Source organism: Eulemur rufifrons, chromosome 21, assembly GCF_041146395.1.
Source record: "Eulemur rufifrons isolate Redbay chromosome 21, OSU_ERuf_1, whole genome shotgun sequence".
In the NCBI taxonomy this organism is placed as follows: Eukaryota; Metazoa; Chordata; class Mammalia; order Primates; family Lemuridae; genus Eulemur; species Eulemur rufifrons.
This window is the reverse complement of record NC_091003.1, coordinates 20,096,085-20,113,034: the sequence shown is the minus strand read 5'-3', so window position 1 is coordinate 20,113,034 and position 16,950 is coordinate 20,096,085. Positions and strand designations below refer to the sequence as shown.

The 16,950-nt window shown below is 50.9% G+C and overlaps 1 protein-coding gene across 1 annotated transcript in view; it reads left to right on the top strand.

The window, feature by feature from the left end:
* Positions 1–6,338: 6,338 nt before the first annotated feature.
* The window catches only part of SEZ6L (seizure related 6 homolog like), a gene marked incomplete at its 5' end in the record, with an annotated part of 73,052 nt that continues 62,440 nt past the window's right edge, over positions 6,339–16,950 (top strand). The window contains 4 exons of the mRNA XM_069497279.1: positions 6,339–7,053; positions 7,827–7,960; positions 10,269–10,461; positions 12,404–12,589. Of these exons, the coding sequence (XP_069353380.1) occupies positions 6,339–7,053; positions 7,827–7,960; positions 10,269–10,461; positions 12,404–12,589 (1,228 nt within the window). The remainder of the gene's footprint in view (positions 7,054–7,826; positions 7,961–10,268; positions 10,462–12,403; positions 12,590–16,950) is intronic.

Below are 16,950 nucleotides of genomic sequence, written 5' to 3'. Positions count from 1 at the left end.
TTTTCCGGGCACGATTTCGTTTTACTCTCTAGGGACCCCAAGAGACGGAGCTGGTGTAGCCCAGCCCTTACAGGTGAGAGCAGCGAGCTCCAGGGAGGGGGAGGGGCCGGCCAGGGTTTTACCCGCAGTGAGCAGCGGGCTGAGTCCAGAACACAAACAGTTCTCACTCCCAGTCCCGCACTCCTAGGTGCTACTGCGCGTTTTAAAATAAAAATACTTTATTGTTTTTCTATCAATACATTTTAGTTAGAGATTAAAGACCCTATTAACACTGATTCCTTTTAGAAGACAGGCTTGGTGAATGGAGGGACTGCGTGTGTTTTGTACTTTTGATATTCTACCTTTTGGGTGTTCTTGCATTTTTTGAATACACTGTTGTATAGGAAAAAAATATCTGAAGATGAGGGAAAGAGGAGAGAGCACAAAAAACAATGTCAGAGAGCGTCTAACCCTACCCCAATTTGCTCTATGATCTTGGGCAAGTCGATTCCCCTCTCTAAGCCTTCATTTTTTTTCTTTTTTACCTATAAAATGGGGAAAACAAAATATCAACCTCACAGTATCATCTGTAGGTTAGAAGGAGGTCACAGGTAGGAATCCACTTTGTAGAGTGTACATCGCCCTCTGATACCGGTTTTATCGGCACAGGCACGCATGCAGAGAGCGACAACTGAGCCAGTAGATGAGACCCCTGCTGCCCCCAAGCCCACTCCCACCTCTGTCCTTTGTCTCAGAAAGTTTTCTCAGAGTCCAGATGGGATCAATGCCATGAATCTTTCCAAGGGTCCTCATTCCCACGGGACCAGGTGAGCCGGGTGAGCCGGGTCCTCTCTTGCTGCAAATAGCTGTGTGTCAGCTGTGGCCATTCACATCCAAGGCGGCCATCTGGGCGCCAGCACCTGTTGCCCGGCCCAGCGACTGGCACGTAGTAAGTGTGGAATGAAGGGATGAATGATTGGATAAATGCATGGATGGATACATGAATGAATAAAGCAATGAGCACATGTGAATGGGACAAGGAAACTCAGCCCTCACTCAATTCAACTTCCGTATCCATAAATTGGGAATTATGCAAAGACTTTCTCCAACCCTACAATTCAATGATACGAGCAAAAGAAAGCTGATCAGCTCTGGGAGTAGGAAGGAACATTGGCTCAGTTCTGAGCGCAGTGCCAGCTCACCTTTGTTTTGTTCACTGTGGTTAACCCCGTGGTCCTCAATCGAGGTGATTTTGCCACCCAGGGGACATCTGGCAATGTCTGGAATCGCTCTGGGTTGTCACACTGGGGGTTGGTGAGGGGGGAGGTTTGCTACTGGCATCTGGTGGGAAGAAGCCGGCCATGCTCAACTCCTACAACAGGACAGGCCCCTGCCCCCCAGCAAAAGGGACCCAGCCCAGCCACAGAAGGCTTGGAATTAACTGACAGTATTCAAAGTGGTCCAGATGATGCTGGTTTTGTTTGTTATTTTGTTTGATGTGCTTTAGTGTGGCCTTTCAAGCCTCAAATAGCCTTATTTTGTCACTGCTTACCGATGTGCTGTGTCACCCCGGGCAGCCAATTCTTCTCTCCAGACCTCAAGCTCCGTCTCTGGGCAGCTTGTAACCATAATCTCCAGGAGTCTTTTGATCTTTAAGACGTGATATTTCCTTTTTGGGTTTTGTCCCCATTGGGGTCAAACAAACCAACCAAGGTAGACTGGGTAAGTCCTCACTGTGGAGTCTGAAGGTACAAGGAATAACCACTCGATCGGGTGTTCATAATGATGATAAGATTAGGGACTGGTGTTTTTGTAGTACCTTTTACAAAAAATACACCCATCGATTCACCTGCCAGTCCTGCCTGACTACGAAGGTGGTCATTGGAAACAGTCCTATGAAGGGAAAATTAGCATCGCCCCTACCAGGAAACTGCATTCCAAAGCAGCCCCGTGACTCTGCCAGTCCACGAAATGCTTCCGGGATTACAAACGTGTCTCCGCCTTCCCTCGACCTCTCAACCACTAGGTGCCAGAGCCAGCGTCTAAACTCAGCTCTTTTTTCATTTAAGAAAGTACTAAATGCTTATTACACATATTTTTGGAAAATGCCCAAAAGTCGAGGGAATAAATAACATCACCCACAACGGTCCCCACGCCCAGAGCCCACCAGGGCCACCATCCCCGTGCCGCTCTTCAATTCGACACACGGCTCTCTGCGTTGCAATTTGTTTTCCTTGGTTGTTTCTAGCTGTTTTCATACACACCATATAATTTTATATCTCGCTCTTTTCGTTGAACATTATGGCAGACGCATTCCCCAGCTCTCGCTCCTTCCCTCGTGACGCACTGCGCCCGCGTGATCACAGGCTACTGCTTGCCACTCCGTGCCTTTCCCAGCCCTTGTGCTGCGGCTGGGCATTTCAGATAGAAACCTCCAGCCTCGGAACTCGAGCTTTCTGCACTTTCCTGGGATGCCCCCCAGTCTAATCTCCCATCATGCCATCCAAGCTACAAAAAAGGTAGAGAGCGAGAAAGAGAGAGAGATGTTGCCTCCCCAACTTGGATGGCAGAAGTGACGCTCAGGTGACTTCTGCGTGGCTGGGCTCTGTCCCTACAGAGAAGAGCGACATCAGGTTGCATTTAATTAAAGCTTTGTCTCTCCTGTTTGACTCTGTGTTTGGTTACCGGTGTGCGTCTGTTGTCCCAACTCCTTGAGGGCAAGAGCCAGGTCTCAGAGTGTTGACGCTCTCATGCTTGCTCAGTGTCAGCCAGAGAAGAAACTCAGCACCCAACACTGTCATTGATTGACTGGTTGACCGACTTTGAGTCGGGCGCTGAAGGTATGTGATAAAGGAAGCCTCGGCCAGATGGGACTACCGTGACTGAAATTTTTGAGTGCTCTGAGCAAAAGGAATTTATTTAACTCAGTGGTCATTGAAGTACCTAGAAAAAAATCATCCTGTTACAGCAAGTGATGATGTTGCTGGATCTCTGAGGCCCTGGAATCCCACTTTGACTCATGCTCGGCGGGATTGGGTTTTGCACGGCGCCCGCCTGACCGACGCCCTGTAAGGCCTGCGGGCTGCATACGTGGCAGGCCACAGATGCACGTTCATCTGGGTGGAACTTGGCCTTAAGTTTGGAGCCAGCCAGCAAGATCCCAGCTCCTATATGATCTGAGGAGGAGGGGACGGTGGGGACAAGGAGGGGACTTTATCTGGTGGATACAAAACTCTGCTTGACGGTCAGGTTTTCAGTAGGAAATGGCTAACTCTGAACCCAATGGGATTTACTTTCTCCGGTGCTTTGTAGCTGCTGCAGTGAGAACCCTTTCACCCTGTGGCCCCGGAGAGTGGGAGCAGCCACCGTGGAGAGGAAGCCGGTTAGGGAATCCCGTTTTCTTGCACTTCCTTCTGCCCCTGTTGGCTGTATTCGGGTCTTGGAGGGCAGGAATCACTAAGGAGATCACAGGCCTTGGAAAGAGTCAAAAGATCACCACCGGCTGCACAAACCCACACCTGTTTCCTGCCTCCTGCAACCTCAGGCACCTAGAAGGCAAAATGAATAAGGAACACGTAGAAAGTCAGGCAGGGTCACACATTCCCAAACTTCTCTGGTAACCCTGATAATAAAAGTCTCCGAAGGGGCTTTTCAGCTTCCCAAGACCCACCCCTGGAGACTCAGATGTGGTGGATCTGGGTTCAAGGTGTAGGAGTTTATCATCTGGTTAAGTTAGAAAGGCACTATAGCCCACCCGGCAGAAACACAAACCAAATGAGAGGGAAGGGGGAAGAGACGGCTTCAAGCTGAAGAGGCGGATGCCAAGGGACAGTGATGCCCCCTTTTCCTTAAGAGAACTAGTGGCATGCTCTTTGGGGTCAGGAAAACCTAGTTCTGAAACTCAGCTTTGCTGTGTGACCTTGAAAAGTTACTTACTATCCCAAAGCCTCAGTTTGCTCATCCATAAAATAGGAATAATCATTTCTACCTAATGAGGTTGAGAAAGAATTCAATGAATGCAAAGCACCTATTCAGCACTCAGCAAAGCCATCGAAAATGAAATGTGATAAATATCACTAGTATTATGGCCAAGGGGCATGGGTGTACTTTTTGTCTCCTCGCTCTGAGTAGACACTTGTTGCCCTAGTGTGCTTGCATGCGTGTTCTCTCTCTTTCTCTCTTTCTCTCTCTCTCTCTCCCCCTCATCCTCCCCGTGATCATGGGGCCATGTTTGTGAAGAGACCCTGGCTGACCGCAGGACCCAACAAAGCTCACCAGCCAGTGTCAGGATTTAGCTGTCACTTAGCCTTATTTAGCAAGGTTAACAAATGGCTCCAAGAATAATTGTCAATTACCTGCTCATTTCAAAAACCAACAGTGTCAGAGCCAGGGGGGCCCTTCCACCATGTCTAGTCCACCTGCCCATTTTGACACAGGGAGAGAGAAGACAGCAGAGGAGACCTGTGCAAAGGTATGACAGCGAGCAGTGGCCAAGATAGGACAACCACCCAGGTCCCCCACCCCCTGGCTGCGTCCAAGCTCGTTGCACCAAACCACAGCTGGGTCTCGGGAACTGGATGTCCCTACCCGTCACCCTCTGCTCTTTTTGTCCCATTCTCCTCTTCTCACTCTGCAGCCTACAAAGACGGTCGACATCAGTCATTTTATAAAAGTGACAGTGAGCATAGAATCCACGCTTTGGGGCAGATCCACATCTATCTGATCCTATGAGGGAGACAGAATATCTCTGTTATACGAAAGAGGCCGCGAAGCCTCAGTGAGGTTGATGGACTTGTTCAGGCTCACTCAGCTCGTAATGTAACAGCAGGATTTGAACCCGGGTCTACCTCTGAAGCCTCAGTGCTGCCCACCTTGCACCAGGAAACCCGAACGACCTTGACCTGCCCTTGGGTCATGCACATACCTGCTCCTCCCCGTACCCACTCCTGCCCCAGTGCCACCAGCGGCCTGGAAGGAACGCTGGCTGCTAATCGATGTTACACAACAGGAACATTTGTTGGCGCCAGTTGCAAACTGTTGCAGTCTATATAGATTAAGCCACTGCCACCAACTCCATGAAAGTAAATGAGCCTTTCCAACGGCTGCTGAAATAAATTTCAATGACAGCACTGAAGGGCCCGGAGACTGTGGCTGAGCAAGTGTCTCTCTGCAGAAAATCGACAAGGACAGCTATCAGTCTGAGCGCCTTTGTCCCCACGATGTCACTCCTCTCTATCTGGAGATCATCACCGGGGATGTTCAGACTGCTCCGGCTTCCCGTTGAGGGGCCATGATTGCAATGACGACAGTAAAAACCGTGACAGCAGCTGGCATGTACTGCGCACTCACTATGGGCGAGGCGCCGTCCTAAGTGCTTTGCGTACGTCAGCTTGGCGAGCGATGACAACCCTAGGAAACAGGGACGGACAGCCCCCTCCGACAGCTCAGGGAACTGAGGCTCAGACAGTGAAGCCGTTCACCAGCCATCAGCAGAACTGGGTCTTTAAAAAGTAGACAAAGCTGATTGCAGGCACCATTCTGCCAGACAGCTGCCTGGGCCGGCCCTTCTTTAAAATTGCTGGATGGTTCTATTTTCAAGACAAAAATAAGTCACAAGGAATCAGCAAGGTATAGGAGGCCTGGCCCTACCCCCCTACCTCCCCAGCTTTGTCCCTAAGCACCCCGCCTTGTGCTCCCTGCCCCCTCGCAATTTCTCTTTTGCACCTACTTCAGCCCAGCCTCCATAGGTCTTCACAGATTCCTCTGCTCCTGATCTGCCTCATGACTCTAAATCCTCAAATCTTTCTGTGTCTCTCACAAGGTCACTTTTACATTATTTTATTTATAAAAAAAAAAAAGTATCTGCCCCCCTCAAAAGCCCAGGACAATATAACCATGAGCCAGAGCACATGGCTTAAAGAAGAGAATGTGGCCTGGTTTACATCCTCACTCATTCTCTTAGCTGGATATCTTTGTATAATGAACAACCTGTGCAACTGTACGTGGCAGTCCTGTCCTGAACTGGGTTAGGGGCCCATCCTCTCTGTCCTGTTAGCACACAAGCCTTTCACTTTCCAAGCATTTATCATATCCAATAGGATTGTTTCTACTTTCCTGTCCCTGCCGCCCCACCCCTCACTGTACATATAAAACTGGACCTTGTGCCCTCGGCTTCTGTGGTCCTAATGCTTAGCTCAGCCCTGGCATGATCAACCCCAAGTCTTCAGGAAAAGGAAGGGAGGTAGGAAGGGAGGGCGGAAAGGTAAAGGGACTTAGAGTCCCGCCTGGCAAGCCGGGGCCACCCTGGAGTCTGGCAGAAGGTGGAGGTCCTAAACCCCCCAAGCTAACTGGTGTCTTCTCTCCTCTTCCAAGATGCCGGCCCCGAGGGAGACGCTGGCCCCTCCGGCCCTTACCTCCTGCCCTCGGGAGCGCTGGAGAGCAGCGGTCTGGGCCGAGAGAGCCCCAGAGAGAGAGTGGCGACGGCCCCCCCGCACCCCACGCAGTCGGGGGAAGAGCTGGGCCAGCCCGAGCTGGAAGGGACAGCCCACTCCGCGCACCACGAAGCCCCGGCCCTGTCGCCGCTGCTCCCAGAGGAGCCCAGCACCAAGCACACCTTGTCCCCCACGAAGAAGCCGCCTTCTCTCAAGCAGGTGAACTCGGCCAGGAAGCAGCTGAAGCCGAAAGCCACCTCCGCCGCCACCGCGGTCCAGACGGCGGGGTCCCAGCCAGCGCCCTCGGGCCTGGGTCTCCTCTCCTCGTCCACAGGGAAGCCCCGCCCCCCGGGGGACCCGGACCTTGTCGTCGCCTCCCAGGAGGCATCGGAGGTGCCCGTCTGGCCGGAGCAGGAGGGTGCGGCCCCCACGACGCCCGCGCCCCTGCAGATCGCCCCGTTCACCTCGCAGCCCTACGTGGCCCAGACCCTCCCCCAGGAGGCCCCCCCGGAGGACGCCAGCGCCATGACCCTGCCCGACAAAGGTGAGAACGAGCTGACCGGGTCCGCCTCGGAGGAGAGCCAGGAGACCACCACGTCCACCATCATCACCACCACGGTCATCACCACCGAGCAGGCCCCAGGTACGCACACCCCCTGCCAGCACCCCCCGGGCCTGGGCTTCCCCGCATTAGTTGCCACCTATTGAGCACTGACTATCGGCTTGGCTTGTGGCTCCGAATTAATATCCCCATTTTAGAGATGAGACAAGCGAGACCTTGAGACCCCAAGCAACCTGCCCAAGGCCACACAGCTAATAAGAGAGACCCTAAACCTTTTAATCTTGGAACAGAATGTTCACCTGCTTAGAAGGGACATGCCTTGTCAAAGTGCTTTGGCTTTTACCATGAGAGGTATTTCTCTAGACTTAATAAAACGCACTCCCGTGATCCAGTCTTTCTTCTCCTGTCTCCTGTCCCATCTTCAAATGTGACAGAGGGACCCCCGACAGTCAAGCATACATGGATTTTGGACAAATGCCATGTGGCCGCCCAGGAACGAACGTGAGGCCTGGGTCTGCGGCCCGCTCACTGTGTGACCTTGGCCCAGACGCCGCCCCTCTCTGGGCTTCCGTTTACCTCCCTCCGAAACGGGGATGAAACGCCAGTCCCGCAAGGACAGATGAGTCACCCCCATAGCCTGGCTAGAGGGTGCCTAGCAGGGCATAGTCAGGGATCATTCCGTGTCATTTGTTATTTTTATTATGTCGATTCTGGAGCTGAAGAATTAACAGCAGTGGGAGAAGCAGGGACAGGAAAGTACAGGTCCCCCTAGAGACCCCGTCCCGCCCTGCAGCCCACCTGCGAGCTTACCTCTGAGCTGTTCCCGGTGTCCTAATTAGAGTGCTTCCGTCCAGCTCCCTGCAGTGTGAGCTTCTCCGACCCCGAGGGCTACATCGACTCCAGCGACTACCCGCCGCTGCCCCTCAGCAACTTCCTGGAGTGCACGTACAACGTGACGGTCTACACTGGCTATGGGGTGGAGCTCCAGGTAACCCCGGGAAGGTGCCCCGCAGCGGTTGCCTCTCCCAGCAGGGAGCCTGTGGAGGATTGTCCGAGTCAGGCTTCCTGGGATCCTCCTAACCAGTTTGGTTTTCTCTTTTCTCTAACCAGGGCAATTTTAACTGGGTTTTGGTGTATGAGTAGGTGTTCCCGACTCAGTGCACCTCTGAAATAGCTTGGAATGCATGGAGGGGACATGTTGATAAATTGGGAGGCATTACACACAAGAGGAAGGTCCCTCGATGCCCTGCTTGTGTGTGTGTGTGTGTGTGTCTATCTCTCTCTCTCACACGCACACACACACACACACACACACTCGCACACACTCTAGGAAGCCCCACTTGGTTCATTTAATTCTTAAAATTTTGCCTGTAAGCTAAGAAAAAAAACAAAAAGCAGGGTGGCACGGCACTCACACATCTGGGTTTTAAGTCCTACCTCTTGCAGTTAAAGTTGCATGACTTTGAATAAGGAACTTCAACTCTCTGAGCCTCAGTTTCCCCATAAGTAAAACAGAAATAGTGTTACTACTTTAGAGTTCCAGGGAGCAAAAATACGACAGTGCAGAGAGCAGAGAACACCTGGCCAGCGCCCAGCAGAGCGAGAGAGCAAGCACTCCATGCATGTCACCAGTTACCCCAGCGAGCTAATCGCCCTAGTTCCGTCTTCCCCAACTGACCACCCCGTCTTTACAAGTCATTTTGACATGGACAAAGAAGACGCACCTGGGCGTGGGGAGCTCACTGTCCCACAGAGGAGGGGAGGGAGGTAAAGCTGGAAAAGGAGGCTGGTACCACGTAGTGTCAGATCCTTCTGGGCAAAGACCTAGATGTGTTCCTTTTTCTAATGAGCACCAAAGAGCCACCAAAAGTTTTTTGAGCTGGGACAGTATGACCTTACTGGAACTTTATTTATTTAAGAAAGTTTTTTTTTTTTTCTTACTTGTACAAGAAGGATTAAGCCCCTCAGCAGCAGAACCTGTGGTCTTTGCAGTCCCCCAAGCTATGCACAGTGGGTGGCACATCGTAGGTGCTTAATAAATGTTCACAGAATTAAAATAAACTGGAGAAAATTTGTAGTCCAACGGCTTCTGGTGCTTAATGAACCCTTTCCTCCATACCACGAAGAGACCTGCTATGTGTCTAACAGTGTAAGGAGCCCTTTATCAGACACAGTAGAATTCATTCATTGAACACTTACTACACACTAGGCAAAGCTGTCAACAGAGGGGGATACGGGTTGTGCAAAATGATGCAATGTCTTCCCTAAGAATTCACAGATCGAGACAGAAATACATAGGATGTTATTCGATAAGAACTCTAATAGGTGTTTATAGAGGAGGTTGTGGAATCACAGTGGAGGCATGGGCAAGCTCCTAGGAAGTCAGGGAAGATCTCACAGATGAGGGCAATTTGGGTGGGGCTTTGGCAAATGAATAGGAGTTTATCAAGGAGAAATGGAAGATGTGTGGCCTGAAAAGGGAAGGGCTGCAGGTGAGGCTTGCCCCACTTAGATGAGGGGCAGAGGGGATAGAATCCCAATCCCTACTCATAAAGGTATAAACCTTCAAATTGGACACCAGGAACTGACCAAGGACCACCATGCACACATACTCACTCCATTTGCTCAACCTCACTGTGTACAATTAAAGTATCTCCCTTCTTTCCTCTTCAAGCCTAGAGGGTGGAAATGGCAACGCCAGTGCCCAGTTCTTTGAAGAAAGGATGGATTGCTCTGGAGTTGTAGCCACCGTTTGGGAGGTTGACAGAGTGGCCCGAGAGTCCCCTAGAAGTGAAGCCCTCCCCCCCCCCCTTATCCGCCAGCTCATGCAGAAGGGGAAAGAATGCATTCAACCATTTTATAAACATTGACTGAGCACCTACTGTGTGCCAGACACTATGCCAGGCACAGGGGACACGGGATACCACGGAGCTTACACTCTGGTGGACTCCTTCTCCTGTCTCCTGCTTGGAGCTCAAGCCCAAGTGGAGCAGACCCCTGCCTCCACTCGCCAGCCCCAGGAGAACCTATCTCGACCACCACCAGCCAGAGCCTCTGTCGGGGGCCTCTCTCAGGGGTCACAGCTGCGGGGTCCGCACAGACTGCAGGCTCCTCGCAATGCCTACCCTGCAGCTTGGTTTCACCGTCCCCTCAGTCTTTGGAGGGATGACCTCCATGCTCTGAGGGCCCCCGGGTCCCACTGACAAGGGGCCGGTTGGCGGTGCTGCACTGGTGCCCTCGCGGCCTGGGAGGGCCCCGTCTCAAGCACGACTCAGAGCTCCTCCCTCTGTCCCCAGGTGAAGAGCGTGAACCTGTCCGAGGGGGAACTGCTCTCCATCCGCGGGGTGGACGGGCCCACCCTGACCGTCCTGGCCAACCAGACGCTGCTGGTGGAGGGACAGGTAATCCGAAGCCCCACCAACACCATCTCTGTCTACTTCCGGACCTTCCAGGACGACGGCCTTGGGACCTTCCAGCTGCACTACCAGGGTAGGCTCGGGCCAAGGCTTACGAGATAGAGGCGTTTGCCTCAGTTTCCCTCTGGAGCCAGCGATTCTCAAACTTTTGGTACCAGGGACCCCTCTGGCAGGTTGCTAAAACCTACGAATCCCCTTCTCAGAATAATGTTTTTAAAAGCATAAGATAAAATATACACAATTTTAAAAAGAAGCCAGTCATATGGAACTACAGTTGTCAAAATATTGTTCTAATCTAGGATCTCATAATCTATGTGCTTCCATATGAAGTCATTAAATAGTAATATCTCTTAGCAGTTCTGATAATTACTGTAATTTCAAAGCACTGACGAGCATAAGAAATATGTCAAGATATTCATTATGATATGGGAAATATCTGGGATTTTTCTCTTGGCGACAAAGTCGCAAGTTCTAGTAATATGCTGCAGTTTGGTGCCTGCATTCCTCATGGAAGGAAATACCATGGTTCAGTTGGAGGTTAATGACAATAAACCAGCCACGTGTCTGCAGTCAAGTTCACGGCCCCCGAATTCAGTGCGTGGATCCAGTGCGAGTTCATGGACGGAGGGCCTGACCCACTGGGGGCGTCCCCGTGTCCTTCCTCTGAAACGTTTCTTTCTTTTCTTTTAGTCTGTTTCTAAGTCTCCTCTGTTCTGCTTTCTGTTCATCCCTCTCTTCCCTCCTCTCTTCCCTCCTTTCTCCTTTCCTTCTCTCTGCCTCCCTCTTCCATGCTTCTTCTATTTCTTCCTCTGCTCCTCTTCCTCTCTTCCTTCCCACCCTCCATTCTCTCTTCCTTCCTCTTCCTTTTCCTTCCTCCTCTTCTTCTCCCTCCCTCCCCTTTCCTCGTGGGCAGATCTCAGGTCTCCCTTCCCCCAACCAGGAGTCCCCCCTCAGATACGCGCCAGCCGCCAAAATATCTGAATGGAGCGTGGAGGTGTGAGCCACACATCTGGATGCTGGGGACCATCACGCTGACGTCAAATTAACCAGACATCCGAAAAAACAAGTCATTTTTTAACTTCCCCTTCACCTGTTTCTGAAGCCGGTGGATGGCTGTAGGTGGCTGTGTCCACTTTGTCACGGCGTTTCACTATCGGGACTGCTCTAAATTTGCTGTTGTTGTAAATTTAAAAATGAAAAAATAATAACTTGTTGAACCACGGACTTGAATTTATTCCTCCTGATTAATCCCAGGTATACAGACATTCTAGGCTGCAGGAGGGGTCAGACCACGGTCTGGGGTGGGGCTAGGATGAATTTCACGACCCGCATCTAGTGGGCACCAGGGACGAGCCAGGCGTTGTGCGAGGAGGCACTTTCTCGGCATGACATCATTCGATTCCCAAAACCACCTGCCAGGTGGGGCCATTCTCAGCTCCGCCGAGAGATGAGGACAGCGACCTTCAGGGCGCTGAGCCCCTGTCTCAAGGTCGCATTGTCTCCAAGTGATAGAGAAAGAATGTCAGCTGACCTTGGTCCCCTCCGAAGCCCAAGCCTCACTCCCCCAGGCCAGTCGTTTTGAGCTTTCACGTCCCTGGGCATTTCCTGAAGAGCTGGCCCAAATGCCTGAATTTTTAACGAACACCCAAGACGTGCAAGCAGGTGGGGTTAACCTACTGGCGTGATCCTGCCCCTCCTGTTTCCAAAGAGAAGGCCATTCTATGTCCCTGTGGAGAGAGGCTCAAAAGAGGTTTGGGAACTCATTTTTCTCCCCAAACCTGCTATCCCTGGTTAGGCAGGGTGGGGAGTTTTGGACCTGGGGGAAGTGCTAACCGGGCAGCTTCAGCACCGTGTGATCAACGAGAGTCGCAAAAATTCCACCGCCCTCCAGCGCTCTGGAATCCCCGGGGGCCTCCTCTTTTCTCCCCAGCACAAACTGGCTCCCAGAATGTGGGCCACGTTCTCGATCTCATGCTCCGAGGGGTGACCCGGTCTGCCTTTGCGTTTCTCCCCAGCCTTCATGCTGAGCTGCAACTTTCCCCGCCGGCCCAACTCCGGGGATGTCACGGTGATGGACCTGCACTCGGGCGGGGTGGCCCACTTCCACTGCCACCTGGGCTACGAGCTCCAGGGCGCCAAGACGCTGACGTGCATCAACGCCTCCAAGCCCCACTGGAGCAGCCAGGAGCCCATCTGCTCAGGTATCCCCCAGCCTCGGCTGGACCAGGTTTGATGGTCCAACTGCTGGGGGAGAGACCAACCCCCAGGCCATCAGGAGTGACCCCAGGGAATGGCCCTCAGCCCAGGGGAAGAGACTGCTCCAAATACACATGACTGGTGCCATTGAAATATTTTGATTGGAGCAAAATACACGTACCATTAAACTGACCATTAGAGACATTTCATACATTCACAATAGTGGGCAACCAACACCACTGCTTGCTCTAGAATATCTTTATCACCCCAAACAGAAACCTTGTACCCACCTGCTTTCTGCCTCTTGGAATTTGCCTATGGTGCATTGCATGGAAATAGCATCATACAATATGTGAGTTTTATGTCAGCTTCTTTCACTTCCCATAATGTTTCCAAGGTTCATCCATGTTGCAGCATGTGTCAGTACTTAATTCCTTTTCGTGGCCGACTAATATTCTATTGTGCCACATTGTGTTTATCTGTTCATTCGTTGGTGGGCATTTGAGTCGTTTCTACTATTAAGCTTTGTGAACGGTACTGCTGGGAACACTCACATGCAAGTATTTGTGTGGGCAGAAGTTTTCATTTCTCTTAGGTGTATGGAATTGCTGGATCATCTGGTCATTCTGTGTTTAACTTTTTGAGGAACCATCAAAATGTTTTCCACAGCGGGTGCGCCATTTTATTTTCCCACCAGCAATGCACGAGAACACCGATTTCTCCACGTCCTTGCCAACACTTGCTATTTTCCATGTTGCTGTTTTCATTATAGCCATCCTAGTGGGTATGAAGGTGTCTCATTGTGGTTTTGATTTGCATTTCTCTGATGACTCACGATGTCAGGAGTCTTTTCACAGGCTTGTTGGCCATTTGTATGTCTTCTTTGCGGAAATGTCTATTCAAGTCCTTTGTCCATTTTTTGCATTGGGTTGTTTGTCTTTTCGTTGTTGGGTTGTAAACCTTCTTTACATATTCTGGACGATTTGCAAAGATTTTCACCCATTCTGTAGGTCGTCTTTTCACTTCTTGACAGTATCGTTTGATGCAAAAAGGTTTTAATTTTGATGAAATTAATGATTTTTTTTCTTATGTTTCTTGTGCTTTGGGTGTGACTGCTGCCATTGTCTGAGCCCAGCCAATATGTGCTGAGCACCATACTAGGGGCTGCACTTAATCCTCACAGCAATCCTATATGATGCGAGCCATTATCCCCATTTTACAGATGAGGCTCATGGAGGTAGAGTCACTTGCCCAAAGACTCCAGATAGAGATCACTGACAGTAGCCTGCTAACGCAGTCTGGTGCTCTCAGTAAAGACAAGTGGGCCTTCTGGACAGGCAGGTAGAATCTGAGACTTCAAGGACAGAGGGAATTTTAAGGGCCTGTTGGTGGTTCTTTGATATCAGAGCCTTTCCCGCCCGTGTAGGAAAATCCACTGGGTGACTGCCGTGTGCTGGGCCCTGCACGTGGTTCCACAGCTCCTGCAGGGACCCTGACCCGGTTCCTGCCCTCACGGAGTTTCTAGTCTAGGTGAGGACGCAGCGTGCAAATGAGTAAACAAGGAGGCAAATGTAACGCCAACAGACTGTGTTAAGTACCAGGAAAGAAATTCACAGGGCGGAACGCGGCAGCATACGGGGGCACGGAGGAGACATCCGTTGTGAGGCTGAGAGGTGTCGCAATGGAGAAAAGGTACACAGGGAAGTGTGACCGAGGACCTCACCTGGGACAAGGGCACGGACGGGTGAGGGGTCAGGGAAGGATGATCTGACGACAAGACTCTTAAACCAAGATCTGGAAGTTGAGTCAGAGATAATTAGACTGGACACCAGGTGCAGAATGGAAAAGAGTAATCCAGGCAGGAGAATGGCAGGCAGGAGGCTGGGGCGGTGGTCAGCAACCGTATTGCTGAAAGTCTTTAGGGCATGAGAAGGCGCGTGCAGCAGGCAGGAGACGTCTGTGACAATGTAGGCGCAGGAGTGACCGCTCCGGCTGCCACGTGGCAAACGAAGTGTTGGGGGTGGTCAGCATGGACCCACGGAAATCAGTTAGGGCAACGTCTGCTATTTCCCTGGAGCCCGGGAGGTAGGGTTACCATTTGACAGGCGAAGAGAATGAGGCTTAGAGAGAGGACGTCACATGCTTGAAGCGGCAGAACTCAGTCCCGAATCCTTGTGTCCTGAGTTCTTTCCCTCACACCTTCACTGCTCTGCGTGGTCCTCCCACCAGTGAGGTTATTAGAGATGCACAGTCCTAGCCCCCGTGAAAGACCAACTGAATTAGGCCACTTCATTTTATTTTATTTTATTTTATTTTATTTTATTTTATTTATTTTTAGAGACAGGGTCTTGCTCTGTCACCAAGGCTATAGTACGGTGGCAGGATCTGCAGCCTTGAACTCCTGGGCTCAAGCGAACCTCCTGCCTCGCCCTTCCGAGTAGCTGCGACTATAGGCACATGCCATCACTCCTGAATAATTTTTCTTATTTTTTTTTTTTAATTCTTTTTGAAGAGACAGAGTCTCGCTGTGTTGCCCAGGCTGGCCTGGAACCCCTGGCCTCAAGCAATCTTTCTGCCTCGGTCTCCCAAAGTGCTTCGATTCCAGACCTAAGCCACTGCGCCCAGCCGGGATATTTATTTGAACAAGCCCCTTGGATGATTCATGTGTACACTGCAGTTTGAGAAGCAGTGGGCTGTAGCAAACTATCCCTGCCCCAGTGGGCGCACCCTTGACCATCTTCAGCTATCAAGAGAGTAAAAACCCTTTTAGATTTTCAAAAGTCCTGATAGGTTGGGAGAATATAGGCTGCGCATATTAACTGAGCACCTACTATGTGCCAGGCTATGATGCACGTACAAAGAGAACACTGGAAACAATGAAACACGATTCCTGCCCTCCAGGCACTCACAGTCAGGTGGAATTCCAAAAGCAATGAGAGCTGATGATAAACTCTGAGATTTCACTGTTACAGTATCGTTTCCCCTAAGGTCCTTCAGAATTTTTCTTCTTTTTTTTTTAAACAAAAAAGCAAACGCAAACCATAGGGCAGTTGATCTCCACGCCTCTCTCACGCTAATTTTTATCTATGTGTGAAATCAGAGAGGAATTAAGCCTCAGTTTGTGCTAAGAAAGACGGATGGGGAGCCATGGCTTGCCAACCAGAGCCAGACAGAGCCATCAGTCGGCTTAATAAGGCAGAGAAGGGGAGCAGAAAGGCAGGATACGATCAGCAGCCGGGGAGGACAGATGGCTGGCACCCCCCACCAGGGACAGTGTCCTCCATCTTCAGCTCCCGAGCCACAGGGCGATGGTGCTGGCCGCAGTCTGAGCAGCTCCTCTGCGCCAGAAACGGCATCGAGCTCTCTCTTTGCACGTCGCTGCATTGATCTCTCGCTACAGTCCTGTAAGGAAGGTGGAATTACTACCACCATCTTACCCACTCAGAGAACAGGAGTGGCTTGTCCTGCAGCCACAGCAGATAACTGGCACGAGCAAGGCCTGAACCTAGAACCAGCTTACTCGAGAGGACAATCTCTCCGCCATAAGACAGAAAGCTGGGGTGAGGAGCTAACCTAGTGCCTCTGTCTGTGGTTCCGAAAGGAGTGTGGTGCTTCTTGGCAACGTCTTTGCTGTATGTCACAGCAGGGTTCTGAGCAGAGAGGACAGCTATCTACCCTTCCCTCCTACCACAAGTCCTATTCGGTCATATAGTCATTCAACAAACATTTAATGAGTACCTGCCGTGTGTCAAGCTTTGAGCTGATGCCAGAAATTAAAAAAAGGAAAAAAAATAATTCATTTTTTCAATCAGGAAACATTTATCAAACACCAGCTATGTTCCCTGCATCCTTCTGGATCAACAGAACATCATCATAAGACATAGGGTGGAGCAGAGGCCTCAACAGCAGATTCTGGAGTGAGACAGTCTGAGCTCAAGTCCCAACTGCTCCACTCATTCGCTGTGTGTCCTTGAGCAAGTGGCTTAACACCTCTGATCTTCTTTTTCCTCTTTTTTTCAAAATGAATGGTTTCTGTTTATTTAATAAGTATTTCCATATCACATACTATACACCAGGAGCTCTTCTGGTTGCTGGTGGTAGGATGAAAACACACAAAAAATAGTCCCAGCTCTGGCGGAACCCACAAACTCTTCAGCCCTCTGTGGGCTGACTCCAAACTACCTGCCCGACTTTTGCTTTCTGTCCTTCTATTCCTCTGAAAATGGAGGGGTACCCAAGGGACTTGTTTTGGGGCAGGAAAGATTGCTTAAGCTTCTTTGGTTTAAAAGATAGGAATGGCTCTCAAGACTTGGAATCCTGGTCTCGGTCTGGGGCTTTCCCCAATGATGACCCCCGGCTATACTGG